The sequence below is a fragment of the Urocitellus parryii genome, chromosome 10, assembly GCF_045843805.1.
Source record: "Urocitellus parryii isolate mUroPar1 chromosome 10, mUroPar1.hap1, whole genome shotgun sequence".
Lineage (NCBI taxonomy): Eukaryota > Metazoa > Chordata > Mammalia > Rodentia > Sciuridae > Urocitellus > Urocitellus parryii.
In genome coordinates this window covers 74673412-74694927 of record NC_135540.1, presented here as the reverse complement: position 1 = coordinate 74694927, position 21516 = coordinate 74673412, and the positions used below count along the sequence as shown (strand labels likewise).

Genomic DNA, 21516 nt, shown 5'->3' with positions numbered 1-21516 from the left:
CCTAAGTGCTGGGCAGGCAGGCGGGAAGCTGAGGGAAGGGAAGGAAGTAAGGAAAGAGGAAGGAAAGGCAGGAGGGGGAAGAGGCCGAGTGGCTGCAATTTCAGCCGCCGGCTCAGTAGGAGGAGCAGGAGGGGAAAGAGGAGGATCCAGAGTCAGTCAGTCAGCCTGCCAGCGGGAGGTGGGGAAAGCGGGAGGAGGAGGAGGAGGATTAAAGATGGCCACCAACAGCTGCGGGAAACGGCAACAACCCCTCACTTTCCGGGATGGTCCCTGCGGGTTGGCAAGGCCTTAATGGAGAAGAGAGGCCCGAGGAGCGCCGAGGCTGAGGCGGCGGCGGCGGGGACCGTGCGAGAAGGAAGACGCGAAGGAGCAAGGACCAAGGCAGGAGAAGGGAAAGGCGGCAGCGTCGCTGCCCTGGCTGCCTAGCGCCGCTGCCCGCCCCGGCGGACCCTCCCCGCACCTCGCGGCCCCAGAATCGAGCCGGCCCGTGGCCGAGTTCCCCGCAGCGGGGCTCCCGGGCCCCGCCGCTGACGCCGCGCCCGCCGCCCCCTCCCCATCGCCCGCGCGCCGCAGGCGCCCGTCGCAGTCCGGCTCGGGGCCAGGCCCGCCCTCCCGCGCCCTCCCGCCGGCCCTCCGGTGAGTGCCCCCCGCCAGCCTCCCCGCCCCCCGCGCCCGGAGAGGCGGTGCTGCCAGCCGGGCGCGCCGGGGCCGCTTTGTTCGCTCCCGGGCTGAGGCGCTGCCCACTCATGGCCCTGAGCCCGCTGCCCCTGGGGACAGGCCGCGCTGGGCCCAGCTGCTGTCCTCCCTGGGGGCTGCGCTGCCCGCGAGCTGCCGCTGCCAGCAGGGCTGGCGGCGTGGCCCGTGCCCTCCGCTGCGGCCTGGAGAGGGCGCCGTCGCGGTGGGGTCGGGGTCGGGGTCACGGTGGCAGGCAGAGGGGAGCGGAGATGGGGTATTTGGGGGGATGGGGGAGGAGAGGGCTGCATGTTGCTTGTAGTAATCAGCAGCGGGGGCGTAACCTGGAGGTCCTGGGCGCCCAAGGAGAGGGGTCGGGCCGACCCTATTGGTGGACCCGCGGGGTCTGCGCCCCAGAGCCCCCAGCTCCCGGGCGCAGCAGAGCGAGGCCTCTGTCTCTTGGGCGCAGTCTCCAGGGCTGCTGGCCTCCTAGCTCATCCCCCTACGCCCTGCGCTGGAAACCCTTCTCTGCAGCCTGAGATGCTCCTATTCTCCTGTACAGGGGATGTGGTGGCATTGCAAACATTCACGGTTACAGCGGGGTTTAAAAAGCACCAGTGACCTTTCCAATCAAAGCCATTTGGCCAGTGTTTGAGCCTGAGGTGCTGCGTTTCGTTGATTTGGACCATTTAATTCAGAGATATAAAATATTGGGTCTTTCTTCACAGAAATAATATAAGACCCATAGAAGGGTTGTTTGTTGTAATATGTAAACTCTTTCATGGACTTGCAGTTCCTTAAAAATGGTTGTTTTTCCGTAGGAAGATGGTGCTTATGCATACGAAAAAACTATTTTGGTTCTGTAACGGGAATGAATTGATTAGTGCCAACTGATTATTTTGTAGTCTGAAAGCATATTAAAAAAAGAAAAACAAAACTTTTTGCACTAAGATAGCATATTTTCAGGTTAATATTTGGTAGCAGCTTTAGAAGAATTCATTTCCACCGGCCATATAACAAAACTTAACAGAATAGAACCCAAGGATGTGCTGATTTACAAACGATGTGGTATTAGTACATAGGTCTAGTAAAAAATAAATCGCACTTTAAACAGATTTTTAAAAAAACTTTTGTGGAACTCTAAGTCTAGGGATTATCTTGGGATGTTTATATTTCAAAATATACATTGAATTATTCTTGAGAATTCTGCCTGTGATATTTGGCATTGTTAGTGTATGTTATGCTTTGGACCATTCTCAGGCTTCTGGAAATTCAGTTTTTTACAAGGTCCTTTTCCTGAGTTGAAATTGATTCATGTAAAAATGTGCTTCTAACTTAAAATTTCTACAAAAATAAGATATGAATTAGAAAACATTTTCTGGTCCTACTTGCAAAAATCTGAAAAAAAAATAAATGGTAGTGTACTATTTCAGTATCAGTGGAATTCTTTGAAGATTTTGAAATTCAACTACTGTTGTTAAGAGTTTACATCAGGCATTCTTCATTTCATGCATGAGCTTCCTAGCAGCCTTGAATTTCCAGAAATTATATTCATAATGTAGCATAGATCTGGATTTTTTTCCAAATAAAGAGTCCATGAAGTCAAAAGGATAGGACTCCACCAAAGATTATGAACCACTGGCCATTCAGTTAAAGAATAAATTTCCTAGCCCAGCATTGTGGCCCTTGCCTGTGGTGGCAGCATTTGATAGGCTGAGGCTGGAGAATGGCTTGAGTCCAGGAGTTCAGGACCAACCCCGGCAGCATAGTGAGACCTCATCTTAAAGATAAACAAATAACTAAATACATTTTCTATATTTGGAAAGTTAAAATTCTTATGATTATATGAAATAATTCATATGCTTCTAATTATGTCTGAGTATTGTAAGTGTTTGTAATTTAGAATTTAGCACACAAGATTAGCTTTTGATATATTTTCATTCAGATCTCAGGAAAATGTTAATTCCCTGAGGTGGGGAACTAAATATTTAGAGAGGCTTATTTCAAAGTCACATAGATGTTGAGAGGCCAACATTTGAGCCAATCTCAGATTGTCTAAATTCAGAGTCAGTATTTTTAATAACCAGGCTATGCTGGACTTCAAATCAGTAATAGCATTCGATTGATGTTAAAATGAGTAATTGATGTTTTAGTTAGCAATGAAGAATGTGTTGGAGATTATAATAATACACTAACCATATCTTGGGATTTTAGAGTCATAGACTCCCAGTTCATGGTATTATTCTGAAATCACACGCAAAGTAGGACCATTTCTACAGCATCCTTGGCAGGATCATTCACCCTCTGATTGTACTGTTACCTATGATTACAAATTCATTTCTTTTTTGACATTTGTAATCTTTATTTATGTCATATCAAAGACTATAATTCCTGCTTTTCACTAAGTTCCAGTTTTCCTCTTTGTATATACGATGCATTTATTTATCTTCCATAAAATTATGAAGAAATAAGTGACTCCTCCTTTGATTTTTTTTTGAGTTGAGTTTATTAAGGTATAGTTTACATGCAGTAAAAATTTTGCAAGTGAGTACAATTGGGTAATCTCCACCACAATCAAGACAATATTTCCATCACTCTGTCACTCCAAAATTTCCCTCATGCCTCTTTTTTGTCAGTTCTCTTCCTATATTAGCATTAACCCCTGACAACCTTTAATCTAGCTATTGTCTGTATTGATGTCTGCTTTGTTTTTTCTAGAATATCATATACTTGAAATTATACAGAATGTTGCCTTTTGTGTCATCTTTCACTCAGCATAATGTTTTGGTATTCATTTCATTGTTGCATTTGATAGGTTTTTCAGTAATGGGCTGGTGTTTTAACAATCTGAACCTACCCCTTCCACCGAATCTCTAATTTATTACATTTGCTAATTATTGTAAACTTTGTCACCTTGGCCTATTTTAAACTTCCTAAAACAATTTGCAAAAATTCTGAAAACTTAACAGTGGGTTCTCATGAGCTGTACCAACCAGCTTGAGCATACCACTGAATTTGTTGTTTTTTTTTTTTTTTCTTTTGTTGAGTAGCCTACTTTCCTATCAGGGTATCAATAGCTTGTTCGTCTGTTCATGAATTGATGGACTTCTGAATGTTTCTTAGTTTTAGTCAGCACGAATGAAAATACTTTGAACTTTTGCATACAGATTTGTGAGGAACAGAAGTTCTCAGTTTTCTTGAGTTAATACCTAGTAGTGGGATTCTTGCATCTTGTAATAATATATTTTTCAATATCTGTAGTCTTTTAATGATCTATTTATCAGTATCTGTAATCTTTTGTTGAGTTCTCAAACTGTTTTCCAAAATGACTATACCATTTTGCATACCTATTAGTATTATATAAGAGTTTAGTGGCCCCGAATCCTTAATAGCACTTGGAATTGTAGGTTAATAAAATCTTAGCCATTTTTTATATCTTTATTATATGTGACTGTAACATTTTAGATTTGTTATTTCTTATTTTCAGTAGTATTTGGACTAACATAGGAAGTTTAGGATAGACATTTCTAAAAACAAATTTTTTTGTCTTGTCACTCAAGATCTCACTGTGAGTGATAGTGAGATCTTAAATGATGTTTCTTGAATTTCTTACTGTATACTTGCCTTTCATGTTGTTATATTTACTTCTAGTAAAGGATCATTAGGTAATTCTAATACTTAGCTGTTAAAAATTTTTAAATGTGTCTTTTTAAAAAGGTAGATAGTTTTAGGAAAAATTTAGAATAAAATGGTTGTCAAAAATTATCATAAAATATTTTTTCTAGTTTTTACTTGAACTTATACAAAAAAAAAAGATTATGTTACTACGTACATGCCAGTACTTTGGATTGAAGGAATTTCCCATCAAGGTTTTATAAACTCATAAAATTTATATCTTATTTTAAATCTCAAGAACAGTTAAACAGTTAAACCACTTTTTCTGAAACTACTTTCTGAAATATTGAAATCTTAATATTGAAATTTTGGGTAGTTCTAATGTGGGCAAGGGGTTTAATTACATATACCCATGTGAAATTTTAATTTTTAATGTAAATTACTGTGTTGCTTTATTGGAATATGTATCATTGATTAGAAAGGGGATACAAAATATAACATTTAGAAGAATAACCTTATAATTAAGTAATTATGTTAGATTATAAATTGGAATAGCCATATTCCTAATTTGAATGTCCTGCAATAATAAAATATATTTGTATAAACCTCTCCGAACAATTCTCATAGAAAATGAATAATTTATTCAGTCATTGATTCATACATACATTCTAGTCTTCCTCAGGTTTTATGTCTAGGTAAACATTGGGTCTGACTGCTTTTATCTTTTAAACATTTCTCCTAATCAACCCCCTTCTCTGCTTGAAAACAGGCCTATTTTCAGGTCTGTATTTCTTTGCAGAAATGTTATAGTGGTCTTTAAATGCTTTTATCTCCAGCCTCACCCCTTCTCATAGAATCCCCTCACGCCTTTTCCATAATGAATTCTCCCTTTTTTAATTTTGAAAAATATGAAATGATGGTCTTTCCAGTATGCTTTTGTTTTTGCTTCTTCAAATGGTTGAATAGTTCCTAAGTCATTATCAGATAGATGCTAAAAGCAAGGTCCCAGTCTATACAAAGCTTCATGTGACCTGGCCTCGGTTTTCCCAGTATCATCTGATAGCCATTCATTTTGTTCATTAAAAAAAGGGCTTGAGTGTCTTCTGTCTGCTATGCACAGTGTTAAGTAATAGAGCTCTATATTACTATAAAGCAGCTTAAATTCTAGCTTGAGGGGTATGGATAACATATATATATATATATATACACACATACATACACACACGTGTTTATACATACACACACACACACACACACACACACTGTTGTCAGTTCCATGGACAATTATTGCTAGTTATTATAGTATATAATATATACTGTATTATAGTATAACTGTCAGTTATACCACATCATCAGAGTGTTGTAAGTGCCATAGAGAAGCTTAAGGCTGGGCTAAGGGGGAAAGAGAGCACCAAGGTGTAAAAATGTAGGTGGGATTACCATTTAACAAGGACCATGTGAGATGGTGTCTCTGTTAAGGTGACATTTGAGCAGAGATTTGAAGCAGATGGTAGTTGTAGATCTGACAGGAGAGTAGGTACTGAGGCCCAGAAGCAGGAGGATGCTTGACATGTTCAGAGAACTTTAATGGGTTGGCTGCAGAGGTGAAAGATAAGGTCAGGATGGTGGAGGCACCAGCCATCTGTATACTGCTAATATGAGGACTATGGCTTCTGAGCTCAGTGAGTTTGAGGCTGCATTGCATCCTCTGCATGGACAGAGATGCATCCTGTGTTCACTTTGATGTTTCTTAATTGACATCCTCTCTTGCCCCACACTTTTCCTTCTGCCTAAAATAGTGCTTGGTCACCCCTCCTTGGCACCCTTTGTTGTAACTCAACTTGCTTGTCTTTTTTTCCTAGGTCATGGTTCTTGGGGGAAGACCTAGATTTCTCTTTAGCTTCCAAATTCCTACTCATTGAGTTATGGAATTGCTAAATATGGGATTAATCATTGAAAACTGGGTAGAAGATACTAACAACATTATATAGTGACTGCTAGCTCACGTGGACATGGATTCTTGTTTTGCTGAACACTGTGTCTTCAGTACCCTAGGCAATGAGTTGTGTGGAATAGTTGGTGAATACTTGGTGAATGATTGGGTGCATGTCCTTGTGCCACTCTCTGCTGTCTCTACTCTGCTTCCTTAAAACCCATGGATTAGTTTCCCCAAGATCTGTTAATGTATTTTTATGACAGCCTTATGTTTTCACTAATGTCAAGCTCAAGAAATGCTAAATATGTGGGAAATTTATGCATTCATTCATCATAAACAAATACAATAGTAAAGAAATACAGTAGCAAATAAATTAGAAATAATTTATATCCAGGCCAAATTGATAAAGTTCATTGCAGAATGTTCTGGCTTATTCACACTTAATGTTTCGCTTTCTTTGGTGGGAATTTTTTGAGGTTAATTTATTATTGGGCCTCTAAATCTTTAATTAAAAAACACTAATAGGTTTAGAATAGAAGTTTATAAACAACTGAAATTCTGGCCCTGCAGAGTGTGAAAAATCATTAAGTCAGTGAATTTCTTAGGGGTTCATATGGCTATACAAGAATTTGCTCTTTGATTTATTTATCTGACTCCACTGGTTCAGGTCTGAGGTGTTTTAGAGCCTAGAAGTCTCTAAGAAGGCTCAAGCATGTATATTTCAGCCCCGGCACATCTAGTTATCATCATGGGCATGGAACTGTTACCAATAATTCCATGTCCCCCAGTGTATGCTTCCCCCAGGATATGGTTCCATATCTTGTTTGATCCAAAGTACCTGAATGCCCTGGAAACTGCCTGGGAAGGAAACCAGCAGATTCCAAATAGTGTAATTGCAGAAGCTATAAGGCTTAAGGCAAAATCTTTGATGTTAGTGGTAAGAGTCATCACCTCCCCACCATTTTTGTTTAACCAAAAATCATTTTGTCCAGTAGATTGTATATAATGGGTCATAAACATTGGACTACTGATCTTTCTTTTTTAAAATTAATTTCTTAAATTTATATATGACAGCAGAATGCATTACAATTCTTATTATACATATAGAACACAATTTTTCACATCTCTGGTTATATACAAAGTATATTCATACCAGTTCATGTCTTCATACATATACTTTGGATAATAATGTCCAACATATTCCACCATCATTTCTAACCCCATGCCCCCTTCCTTTTCCTTCCACCTCTCTGCCCTATGTAGAGTTTGTCTCTTCCTCCCATGTTCCCTCTCCCTCCCCCACTATGAATCAGCCTCCTTAGAGAAATCATTCAGCATTTGGTTTTTTGGGATTGGCTAACTTCACTTAGCATTATCTTCTCTAACTCCACCCATTTACCTACAAATGCCATGATTTTATTCTCTTTTAATGCTGAGTAATAGTCCATTGTGTATATATGCCACATTTTTTTTTTATCCATTCATTTATTGAAGGGCATCTAGGTTGGTTCCACAGTTTAACTATTGTGAATTGTGCTGCTGTAAACATGGATGTGGCTGTGCCCCTGTAGTATGCTGTTTTTAAGTCTTTTGGGTATAGACCGAGGAAAGGGATAGCTAGGTCAAATAGTGGTTCCATTCCCAATTTTCCAAGAAATCTCCATACTGCTTTCCATATTGCCTGCACCAATTTGCAGTCTCACCAGCAGTGTATGAGTGTACCTTTTCCCCCACATCCTCGACAGTGAAAATCAAAACTAAGATTTCATCTCACTCCAGTCAGAATGGCAGCTTTATGAATACAAACAACAATAAGTGTTGGATTACTGATCTTTCATACTGTTGTACTATATTCAATTTTGTCCATCTAAACTGTAATTTTACTAAAGTGCTGAGGTTTTGAGTTTGAGATTCTGTTTTATTATTATCTTAATTTTAATGTATGTTAAGTCTTCTTTTTATTTCTCTATTTCTGTTAAATGACTGGTTTTCTCAGTCAAGAAAATTTTTTTTAGGTTTTCTCATTATAGTTTCTTTTTTACACTTTTGTCATCCATTTCTATTTTTGTATTTTTTGGGTATGGTTTATTATGGAACACAATGTTAATAATACCTTTAATTAAAAAAAATTTTGTAGTTGTAGATGGACAGAATGCCTTTATTTTATTTGTTTATTTTTATGTTGTTGCTGAGGATCAAACTCAGTGCTTCACGCATGGTAGGCAAGTGCTCTGCCTCTAAGCTTCAGCCCTTGCCCCCTTTAATTCTTACTTAACAATACATCATTGTTTTGCAATATTCCCCCAAAAGAGCATTATGTTGATCAGGTGCTGCTGTACTTGAGCAAGCTCAAGACTTAAACTGAGTTCCTGTTTAATAAAAGAGAATTGACATGGGTGGTATGCCATTTACACATTTTGGTGAGATTACAGGCTTAGATTTGAATGTTTAAGTCAACTAGATACCTGTGAAGTCATGGTGGATTTAAAGTATTCTTTTGTTTTGTAGTTTAAAGAACTACTCAATGAGAGAGGAATTTTAACAATACAGTTGTTTCTTTTATATAGGTCCTAATCCCTTTAAAGTACTAATTATTATTACGAATTAAAGATTAGTGCCTGTTTGTAATGGCACTTCAAAGGCCCAGAAATTTAAGATTCTTGTTCTGCCTCTGCTGGAGAGCTGTAGTGCTTTGGGCAGGTCAGCAGTCTGTCTGGCTTCTGGTTCATCTCTTGGCAGCCGTTTCCATTCTAAGTCCTGGAGAAAATAGTGATAATTGGGTTCTAACAAACTCTTAGTTTTCCTCAGTTTCTTAAGCCCTTGGTATCTAGGTTGTAAGTGAAGATCATGGGACAGGGTGCTTTTTGACATGTCGTAATTGGTATGTGGTCAACACTTGATGAATCGGCTACATTTTTAGTACCAGTCTCAGCTTCTTCTTCCTGTATAATCTTTACTCCTCGTTACCCTCTGTTCATCAGCCAATACAGACTCAAAGGAAGCCAACTTAATTTAATAGTAGCCTAAGAAAAACAGGAGTCTGATACAGGGCTGTTATTTAGTCCATTAAAAAGTTAAGCCAAAATTGTTTTATCTGCCCTTTTCTCCAGGGGGGACAGCTCATTTGTTTAACTTATACATTTATTGCATTGCTCTAACTTAATTACCCTAGATGTAAATTTCACTTTAAAAATTGTATGATTTAGGAGGTGGTTAATTATTTTCCGTAGGACTGAACACTTTAAAAAGAATTCCTACAAGTATTTTCTCAAAATATTCAAATTATTTAGTATATTTTAAGCATTTGAGTTTAGAAAAAGAATTAATTTACCTGCTTTAATTTCTCTTAATACTTACTAAACTGTATTACTTTTCAGATTTTTTTTTTAAATTTTAAGTTTTGAAGTAATTATAAACTCCCAAGAAGCTGCAAAAAAAGTGCAGAGTCCATGTACCCTTCACCTGTCTTTTCTCCATAGTAACATCCTGTTTAATTATAGTAGAAAACTATATTTAATTACTAAAATCTTAGTCATCTTATTCCTTTTGAAAAGTGTTGACAAACATAAGAATGTTGGTGTTTTTATCTTCCTTAGAGAGTAAAGATGTTGTCTGCAACAGACCACAGATGCATTTATTCTCTGTATTTTGTATCAAAGGGTGACAGATAACTAGGCAAATGGCTCATTTTTTTCCCACTGGGTAATTCTGTCACAGCCCTGGACATAGTCATGTAAAAATTTTAATTACATGGCATTCTTCCTAATTCCTCTTTGCTAGACTTCTTTATTTAATCACAACTAAACTTGCTTACTGGGAACTTTTATTCTTAATATGTAACTGAATATAAAAGAAGAACTATCAGCAGTTAGTCAAGGAATGTAACAAGTATTTGGTATCACTATGCTGAATATAGAGAAGATTTTGGAAAACTAGGAAGGAGTGTTTATTATGTAGCTAAATAAACAGTGATAGAACATTACCACATACTGTATAGTGTATTTCAGCAGATTTTATTGTCTCTTTAAATATATAACATGGGCGTGTAATTGGCTTTCATTATACAGTTGTTGAGAATAGATGTACCTAGTAATAAGTATGTTGTTAGAAAATTATGTAAGTCTTAAGAAAATAAATGTTTACTGTTACACTTAGAAATTCTAAGACTATTTGCTGTCGAGTGAAAGAATGATAATACATGTTTTACTGTGTTTCCTTTTTCTTTTCACCCTAGAAATCAATATCTCTCTCTCTCTCTCTCTCTCTCTCTCTCTCTCTGGATAGGGGATCAAACCCAGGACCTCATACACACTAGGAAAGTAAGTTGTTTACCATTGAGTTACACCCCCAGCCCTTACCCTACAAATCTCTGGGTAAACTCAATCAGATTTCTTGGACTAAAACCGCATTTTTACTTTGAACTTCAAGTTGTGTCTCCATGACATTGTTCATGAAAACACAGTGTTAGGTCTTCTAGGTGGTAAATGTCATAGTTAACAAGTGTAAAATAAAAATAAACTATGACTTATTGTTTAGAATAACTGTATATTGATTGTCTAATGATTCTGTTTAGCTTGATTTATTTGTATAAGAGTAGTAACTAAATTAGAACAACTATAGGGGATTAACTTTTTGCCTGGGATCCTAGTTCTTATTTTCCAAAATAATGATACAACATAGTTGACCTGAGTGATACTGTGATCTTTAATAATTCTGTAAGTTTTTTTCGTAAATATTAAATGTCTTGTGTTTTGTAGTGGGGATTACTGATACTATAAATTAATGTTGAAGACTGGGTAGTTCTGCCCTTGAAAACATTTTAATATAGTGGAGATAAGATAGACAGATGGATTATTGAACAGTATGTGATTACTCTGAGACGTGAGTAGTTCTGTGGACACCCAATGGGAAGCAAGATTACTTTTTGTTGAAGTGATTAGGAGAACCATAAGATGATATTTGATCTGAATGTCAAAGGGTTGATAGAATTTTCATGGTGAAAATTATAAAATTTATTTACATCAATATTTTAGAAAATTGTAGTTTCACTTGCCTTCACTATCAGTGAATCAGAAGAAACTTTGGGAAAAATAGCCTAAATTTAATATTTAAAATCAAGAAAAGTATCAGAAATAAAATACTTTAGGAAAAAACAGCAACAACATACTTTTAACATAAAAATGCTACTTACTTTGCTCCCGAAACATTTAACAACTAGGTCATCATAAAAATTGTACTAAATATGACTTCCCTGGCATGTATTTTTTTAATGTTATTGTATATATTTAAAGTGTACACAGGATGTTATGAGATAGAGATATGTATATATAGTAAAATGGTTGCTACATGAGTTAACATAACTATTATCTCGCATAGTTACCCACTTTGTTCTTGTTTTGTGAGTGTACAAGAGCAGCTAAAATATGCTTATTTAACAGGGATCACAAATACAGTGATTTTACCTATAATCTTTAGGTTGTACATTAGAACTCTAGATTTATTCATTGTACAAATCTGTTACTTTGTATCCTATGAATTACGTCTCCCCATTTCCACCCTGCAGGTGGACCATGGTAGTAGCTATTATTTTCTGTGTTTGTGTATTTGACCTTTTTCTTTTCCTTTTTTAAAGATTCTACATAGAAGTGAGATCCTGCAGTATTTTTTTTTTTCTATGTCTGTCTTGTTACACTTCGCAGATATCTTCCAGGTCCATTCATGTTGTGAGAGATGGCAAGATATATTTCTAAGGCTAATTTATATAGGTATATTATAATGTATATTATATAATTTGTGTGTATATACATACATATATCACAATTTATCCATTCATGAGTCAGTAGACACCTAGGTTTTATCCATATTTGCAAATAATGTTGCGATGAACATTATTAGGAGTGCAGATATCTTTATGAGATGGTTTCATTTCCTTTAGGTATATTCCCAGAAGAATTGCTTGGTCATATGGTAATTCTATTTTTATTTCCTTAAGTAACATCCATACTGTTTTCCATAATGACTGACCCAACTACCATGTAGTCCCTGGGTACCCATTAAATATTAGTTCTAGTACTCCTGAGGATATCAAAATCTAAGAATGCTCCAATCCCTTTCTAAAATGGCATAGTATTTGCAAGAAACCTATACACATATATAGACTACTTATAATACTTAACACCATTGTAATGCTATGTAAATACTTGTTACGCTGTGTTGTTTAGGGAATAATGACAAGAAAAAGCAGTCTGTGCATATTCAGTACAGAGAGACATTTTTTTTAAGTAAATTTTCAGTCTAAGATTTGTAGAAACCACAGATGTATAACCTGCAGATATGAATGGCTCAATGTATTTTTTAAAGCTAATTTAATGAGCAAGATATACTTTATATATTTCATTTAATTTGTTAGATGCAAAAATAATTAAATGAGTTATCTCCTTTGCTCAAGATGAAAATTGACATTGCTGCTTTATTAATTTTGAAGTTTTAATGTTTAAATTATTTCTATTACTTTTGAGCAAAATAACATTAAAAAATGTTGTGATTATGGAGTTTGGCATTGTTGAGAGGGAGCTGTTGGTGCAGGCCTGAAGAATAGTCTGGGGAAAGAAAGGAATGGAAGATGTGGAGGAATGACAACATGAGAGGGAAAAGGGGAAAGGGGAAGAGAAAAGAAGAGTTCTTCCGTAGGTCATTCAGATTATTGAAGCCATATCAGTGTTCAGGCCTGCAACATTGTTGAAATGTAGTTTGTCAAACCTATAAAGAGCAGAAAATCTTTTGAGTTAGTAGTTATACAATAAATTTTAATGAAAAATGGCACCATAAAATTGGTTTTCTCCACCTTCTTTTCCACGGAGACTGAGATTTACATCTGCGTCATCAGAGTAAATATGTTAAGTGATTCCCAGGTTGTCTCAGTTGCATAACCACACATGGGTTGGCATTGGTGTCTGTACTTTCAGGAGTAGTTACGAGGAACCCTTCAAGGCATGGCAGCTGCTGAAAACATATCAAGGCTACTATTGTCACCAACATGTACCTGTGTGGTTGTGGCCGGATGGGGGAACATTACCACACTAACTTTCTAAGGTGGTAATACTAGTGCTCTCTGTTCATAGCGTGGAGAAGAGCATTGCATTTTTCATAGAAAACATTTTCATAGAAAAATTCATAGAAAATTTTTTTCTCTATAGATTTTCATGTACTGTGAATTTTCTCAGCTTGATTAATTTTTTTTTTTCTTTGATGCTAGGGAACAAACCCAGGGTCTCACTCAGTCTAGGCAAGCATTCTGCCACTGAACATATCTCAGCCCTATGACTAATTCTTTCATTAATAATCATCTACTTTTTGATCACTGCTTGCCAATACTGAAAGATCTTTTAAGGGAGCCTTGTATTCTAGCCTTTCTTCTTCCTACCCTGCTTGCTGACATCCACTTTGGGGAAGAGTTTAATCTCTGCTTTGCATATACTGATGTTACCTGACAAAGAATCATTCCAGTCCAGTGAAAAGCCTGTTTAACAAGCCCTGTGACAGGAAATTGGTTGCATTCCACTATCTGGTACTTTGGGGTGGAGTTATTACTTACATGGCTTATAGTTATTAATCTTACCTGTGTGTACCTTCTTAAGTTTTGTTAAAATTTAGAAAAGCTCTTAAATAGCAGGTAGGGTCTGTTGACAGTCATATATTTGTGGGTGTCTTACCCTTCTTAAGTGACAGGCATAAGTTCCGTGCATAGGCTTCAGTTATGCTTTTACATTCCATCAACTGCTATTAAGGGATCTATAAAAAGTCCTGTTTTTATTAAAAAAATTTTTCAAGATGGTGAAGGAACTACCTTAGTAAATAATGTCTTGGCTTATTGAAATTGTAGTTAAAACTAAATTAATATTTCACCATCAGTTAAATCTGTTTTCCTCATAAGAATTCATTCAACTCACACTAATTTTAGTTGCAAAGAAGAGAAACATCTGTGGACAGGAATTTACAAGGCATATACATTGACCAGTAACTTACTGCCAGATGCCTGAAATATAAAGAAGTCCTACCAAATAAACAGGGGTGAAATAAGCTTTTGAAAGGTAAATATTAAATATAGCAATAGGTTGAGGAAAAGTTATAGGAATATAAAATTAAAATAGAAAAAAATTGCTTGATGAAAAGGAGAGTAAATTAAATTAGTCCATAGTGTGAGATGTGTTTTGCATTGGGTGATTTGATGAAAAATTGACCCTGTAAGCCAAGAACGGGGTGCACACCTATAATCCCAGCTGCCTGGGAGGCTGAGGCAGGAGGATCAAAGGCCAGCCTCAGCAATTTAGCAGGGCCCTAACCAACTCAGTGAGTCCCTGTCTCTAAAATATAAAAAAGAGCTGGAGATGTGGCTTGGTCATTAAGTGTCCCTGGGTTCAATCCCCAATACACACACACACACACACACACACACAAACACACACAAAAAGACTGACATTGCACTGTGTTGTATCATAGGATAGGTGGAGTACTTTTGACATTCTTTTACTCGCCATTTGAATTCTTGATTTGGTTTTTTCATTCAACAAGTTTACAAGGGTCTACTTTGTGTGCTGAAAATATTAAGATGGTAAATGTTATTCTTTTACACAAAGAGCTTGTACAAATACTAGTTATGAATAGGTGATTATTAAATACTGTAGTACCAACATCTGTTTTGTGGTTTCATTGACTTCCCCCAACAAGTATTTGGAGTTCCTTATTATCTGTTGCACTTCTTCCTGAAGCTCTCTTGGCATTTACCTGAAGTAAATACACATACTTTTTTCTTGAAATTTGGGCCACCTTTTTTTTTTTTTTTCTTTATACTGAAGATCATCCCATTAGTGGCTTGTTCTTTAGACAGGATTATTCAAGATTGTAAAGAAAACATGGAACAGCTTTAATGAGGAAATAATATCAGTAACAAAACTAGATGTTCAAGAAAGTGGTAGGAATCACATTTTGGGGCACTAAATGGAATTAGAAGTTGAATTCAAGTTTCACAAAGAAGAATTCATCATTGAAAGAGGCACTGATTTATATGCCTAAATATAATTGCTTTCTATATTTTATCAGTTCTGTATCAAGAAAGTGCTGCTAAAACTCTTGGGAATCAGATGGCTACTTCAACATGCTATAAAAGAATGTATTTACAAAGTAGAATGTAGTAATTTTCTCTATTTTTTTGAAAGTTATAGTCTGGTGATTGAAAAATAAAACTTGGCATGTAGTTGTCCAGAATCTCTTCATGTATTATGTTATTGTTTTAAAGTAGTACTGATGACAAAGTTTAGCTCATACCATTTAGAAAGTAAATTTATTCTTTTATTTGTTGTACTTCTAAATTCTGTAAGTTTACTTACTTTTGCCCTATCTCCAGATTTGATGGAGTTTTGTTGTATTTGTGATGTGAGAAGCATTGCCGAGTTTTAGAATTGGGGTAGTGATTACTTTAAATGCACAAATTAGGATGAGTCCACTTTTGGGAATAGTACTGTATGTTGGAGCCAATTTAGCCTGGAGGTGTGGAGGAAAAGTCCTCTTTAGTAGGCCCTGCTAGGGGAAGAGCAGCCCAAGAATAATCCATTCAATCTGTTGTTCATGGGAATTCAAGGTGAAGAAGCAATGGAATCTGGAATAGGAGGGTGTGTATGTGTGAATAACTAAATGAACAGGAACACACCTGTGCACATATTTTATATGACTGGCCACCAGAGAATTCTCCTTGTGGGTATGGGACTCTATATAATAGCCTGCTACCAGTGCTAGGAATTGGGACTGGCAAATGGAAGTGGTGCCCCAATACTAAGAAGAGAGAGAGCGCAAGGACCAGAGTAGGGACCTCCAAAAAAGTGTCAGAACAGAAGCTTAGTTAACGTAAGAGCTATAAACAGGGTTAAGAGAGTAGAAGAGGTAGGAGTAGAACAGAGTGGGTATCAGAATAGGCTAAAAACCCTAGTCATCTAATTGGGAGTGTAGATACTGGGTAATGTTGATGATGACTTTATCTAGAATTGAAGGTAGGGGCTGAAACTGTCCTAAGTCCATATCAGTGATCTTTGATTTAAGTGACAGGAGAAGTAGAAGCACATGGAAGTCAGAAAAGGCTGGGTTTGACATTATTTACATAAAGTATCTTTTAAGGGGAAAAAATCACTGCCATTGTTAATCAGTAATCATTTAGTCTGCTTTATTGGCACTGATGTGGCATCACGAGATGCTGAGAACTGCTGATGCCTCACAGTAGTGTCTTTAACAGGGAACTGCTGCTGAAATGAACAGACTTAAGCTTTGGTGTAAATGTGCTTTCTTGCACAATAGGAGGATATGAAAAAGCATGCTAGGCATGAGAGTTTTAATGTCACAATTCTGAAGGCAAAATAACACTGTTAAGAGTTTAGTTTCTTAGTTGGGTAAGAGGAAGCAAGATAAATACATGGTTATGATACTTTGACATTAAAATGAGAGCCTTCCACACCTTTCATTTACTTCTTGGAAGAAGTCATATTAGCAAATTTTTGGTTGCAGTCAGTGGACACTTGCTGGTTTGAGGAGAGGAAAAGGCTTTTATGGACCCATACTGGGAACTGTGTGGTGAATTGAATGTATGGAGCTTGGAACAAACAGAGTCATAGTTGCTTCAAGGACCTCATTAGCAGATTTTATACCTTCTATACCTAGACTACTGCCATTGAGGTGGCTTCACTCTAAAGATTTGACCTTTCTGCCTTACCTTTTCAAATTTTATATTCTAGCAGAGAAAGAATAGATTAACCCTGTTCAGATCAGATACCTGTCTCTACCACAGCCAGGGAATGCAGAGTTATGAATATGGTCATAGCCCCACAACTTTAATTCTCTGTGTTGGGGGCCATTCCCAAAGAAGAGGAAATCAAAAGCTTGGCAGCCCTCCTAAGAGATGTCTAGAACATCTCACCTTTTGGAAGCTTAAGCACTCCTTTTGTTTTGTCTCCTTTATGCTCACCCCTTCCTATTTATATGAAAACAAAGGTGACCTTGCTTTTCTCTTTTTTGATGCAGTGTTCTTAGTAGAAGAAAAACCAAATGTAAGCTGAGGTTCCTCATGGAGAGGCATTTCCATAGCTCTGCTGACTGGGTAATATGTTGTCTCTGGTTCCATTGATATTTTACAGCCTAAATTTAACTCCTGCCAACTCGCCATAAACATGACTAGGGGAAAGGAAGAAGAAATTAAAGGAAAATGTATCAAATGGGAAACACAGGGTTACTTATTATACCCCATTGATTAGTTAGGAAAGAAACTGGCTGCAGTCCTAGTTTTGCCTCTGTGTACAAAGCCCTAACCTGTTTTACTTTAGATTTTGTATTTCTGTTGCTTTCGGCTAATATCTTGGCTTATAAGGGCTCTCTGCCTCTAGCAAGCTGACTCAGCCCTTCATTCCTGAAAGGGTCTTAGCCTTGGTAGTTCTAGCTCTATGGAATTATGACTCCTGCACTATCCATCCAACTTTATATCTTCTATTTTTGTTGTTTTTCTTCTGTCATGAGAAAACCAAACAGCATGAAAAACTCAGCTTTCAGTAGAAATAGTTTTGTCTCCTGCTGTAAGTATTTCTTCCTTGTGTACTGAATAAAACTAGATCAACAGCTTTCAAAGTTCTTGGGGAAAGAATCAAAACTTTGAGAGCAGATAAAAGATGCCACCAGCACCATCACCACTTAGATCCCACATTCAGTGTGTTTTAGAGGTGGGAAACATAGCCTGGTTGATGTACTGCAGGACAGTACCCTAGTTTCAGGGTTTAGCTGGGGCAGAAGCATGTATGTCAGGCTTCCAGAAGTGTCTCCCACTTTGGGGACATTTGTGTCTGGACAAGAGTTTGTCTGATAAGACTCCTGATGGTAGATGGTTATCTACCCCTCACCATTTAAAGTAAATTCTTGGATCAGAGGCCCTGTGATTTATTTCAAGCATTCACTCATCTTAAATAGTGGTATTGGCATAGTCAAATTCAGAATTGGTGTTTGTTATACTGGGGACTAACCATCACTGTTGCTGTAATGTGAAGGGCTTGATGTAATTTGCCTGATCAGAGGCAGTCTGAATGGTGGCATCAAGCAAAGGTTTCTCAGCAGTAGAAGTAGTGAGGCCTGTCTTAATAAGTTAATGCAGTTAAGCCCTTGCATAACTGTTGCTCCTTCCATCTGGTAGTTTCCATGAACCTGTGGAGTAACGACTAGACAGACTGGTGTAGAAGTATGACCTGTTCTGTAATGTAGGTCATCCTTTTCCTCCAGACTATGTTTGCCTTGGCGGGGCAGAATTCTCTTAAAAATACACATGGGACAGGAATTTTGGGGGTTTGTGGCCTTGTTATGAGAGGTACATTCCCTGAATCTCCCTATTATCCTCCAGATCTTTTCAAGGTCAGTGATCATGGTGCAGGAGAGAGGAGGACTGCAGGCTTCCCAGCCACTTCTGTGTACTAGAGCGTAACTTTTCTTTTCTTTCTTTTTTTTTTTTTTTTTGATAATTCACTTATTTATTTGTTAATGCACTTACTGAGGAGATAAGTGTATCTTGGGATCAACAGTGGCTCATGTGTCAGTTGCAACAGGTAGACCCATCTCTAAGCATTAATTTCCTCTGATGTTTCCTATGTTTCACTCTCTTGTTGTTAAACTAAACCTGTGCTTTAGTTTCATTCACATTGATGCATCCTGTAAGTCCCTTTCTTGTGGTCACATCAGGGTGTTTCTTTCTTTTTTTTTTTTAATATTTATTTTGTAGTTTTAGGTGGACACAATATCTCTATTTTATTTTTATGTGGTGTTGAGGATCGAACCCAGCACCCCACGCATGTTAGGCGAGCGCGCTACCGCTTAAGCCACATCCCCAGACCCCACATCAGGGTATTTCTTGCCTGCATCCCTCACAGGTGGTGGAAGTGGGATTCCCTATGGTGAAATAGGCTGGCTAAGAAAAATAGAACGGCAAAACAAACAACAACAACAACAAAAACAAACAAAAACCCCACAGAACACAGAAAGTAGTTTCAAAAGTGGGCAGGACAGGTAAGCTGATCAGACTCAACTGCTAAGACTCTGGCAAAATGGAGCCTGCTTCTACCCGGAAACTTCAAAGGCCTTCCATAGAATGTTCTTCACCAAAAAAGGTTAAAGGTGGGCTGTTCAGTTCCTATCGTTATGCCCATCTCTGGAACTACTATGAGGGATCTCCCTTGCAGAGTGGAGATAAAGGTCATGTGCCCTGGGCAATCTGTTGCCTGGGAGAGCCAGCACAGTTCCCAAGGCCAAACCTAAATCTCTCTGGCTTCATGCTGAGAGAAAATCCTCCTGTATTGCATGGATGGCTTCCAACAGGTATTGAGTTACTTGAAAAACACTTTCCGGGCCTGGGGTTGTGGCTCAGTGGTAGAGCGCCTGCCTATCGTGTGTGAGGCACTGGGTTCAATTCTCAGCACCGCATATAAATAAAAAAGAAAGAAAACGCTTTCTAGTTCCTGCGACTGTTGTTTTGAGAACTTGTATTGGATTTATTTGTGGAAGGCTGCTCCGGGCTGTAGAACTGTAGCAGGCTGCCAGGGCTGTTGTTCCTGTCCAGGCTGCTGCTGCTGCATAGGCTGCTGGTTACTGCCACCAGCCTCATGGTATAGGGTACCTCCCTGGTTCACAGTGCCCTTGTGGTTGAGGTAATCCTCTTGAATCACCTCTTCCATGAAGCCTACAGCTCCTTTATGTGGCTGTCTGCAGCAGCTGCTGCTGCTGCTTCTGCTCCTGCCACTTCTGCAGTTGCCACCTTGCTCTGCTTCAGCTGCTATTTCCATATTGTACATCCCCAGACCTTAATAGCTGGGGTCAGGGCTCCTACCAGTGTGCCATGGCTGTGATGCACCAGATGCTGGGTGGCTTCTACATGCATAGTTTGGCTGGAAATAGGAGAGAGTCCTGATTCAGGGTGGAGCTAGTCCTAGAGATTTGTCCAGAGTAATTTATTTTCTAAGTTCCCAAGACTTAAGCAAGATTTTTAGCCATGTCCAATGAATACATTTTTAACTTACTATCTTAGTTGAGTCAAATCTTTGACTTTTTGATTTAGTATTTCATACTTCCTCAGAAAGGAGCTCACTTAAAAACTTTAGTTTTTATAGAATGGTATATGGCATATATCCTGTGTTTTGTGTGTACATGTGTACATACACATGCATATTCATTTAAGCACAGAAAATGTCTGTTTACGTTTAAATACTCTAAACTTAACAGATCATCTTTGACTCACTGAGTTAGGGGAAGAATTGGTATTGTAGTAGAGAGTAGCTTTTATTGTTTTACTTGAAAGAATGTGTTCTGAGAGTGCATTTTCATAACTATGAAAAATGCCAGCCTATAGATTTTGCTTCTTAAAGTTAGGAGAAAGAATTTGAGGATAATTAACACTGATAAAGTCTTATATAAAGCTGTGTTGTGCTGCCAACAAAAGGATATGTAGTGTCCTTTTATTTTTTGTTTAGTGTATATATTTCACTAATGGATGCTTATTGAAAGTCATTGCATGAATTAGTTTTTCCATGTAATTTGATTTTTTTTTTTTTGCTGTCAACATGAAGTTTCCATTTAAAACTTGCTCTATAAAAAACAAAAGTTGTAGTATATTCTAATCTTAAATGTCTATAGCTTAGAGGTCAAATGGCAATAAGAAATTGAAGGAGGAAGGCCTTCAACATTGTTATTCTCCCCTGTTAATTTTAGGTTTCACAACTGGTCACCTGATAGGGATACAATACTCTGAGGGGATTGTAACTAGGAACATAAGAACTTATTTTCCAAAGTCCAGTTTTAGTAAGTGTGGATCACATTTCATCATCTTCAAGCTGTTTACTGGTAGGTGCTGATTTTATCACTTTCTAAAGAGCAGTCTATTATCTTTTGTTGTTTTTGTTGTTGTACTGGGGAGAAAGTGGCTGCTGCAGTTCTCACACATGCTAAGCAAGCACTTCACTGAGGTACATCCCCAGCCTTGTTATCTTTTTGAAAAATAAATTCATCCACCCATATATATATTATATAATATATATATATATATAAATTCATCCACCCATATATATATTATATATATTATATATATAATATATATACCAAAAAACCCTGACAAATAATAAGCTTGAGTTAAGCTCAATAAATTTTCTCAAGATGAACATTTGCCATTTGAAAAAAATGAAAAAGCTAGCTATTGATTGAAAAAATATTTGCAAAACATATCTGACAAA

At 37.6% G+C, this 21516-nt stretch overlaps 1 protein-coding gene across 1 annotated transcript in view; it reads left to right on the top strand.

The window, feature by feature from the left end:
* The first annotated feature begins 214 nt into the window (after nt 1-214).
* The window catches only part of LOC144257169 (uncharacterized), a 116519-nt gene continuing 95217 nt past the window's right edge, over nt 215-21516 (top strand). The window contains exons 1-2 of the mRNA XM_077803129.1: nt 215-266; nt 328-636. Coding sequence (XP_077659255.1) covers nt 215-266; nt 328-636 — 361 coding nt within the window. The remainder of the gene's footprint in view (nt 267-327; nt 637-21516) is intronic.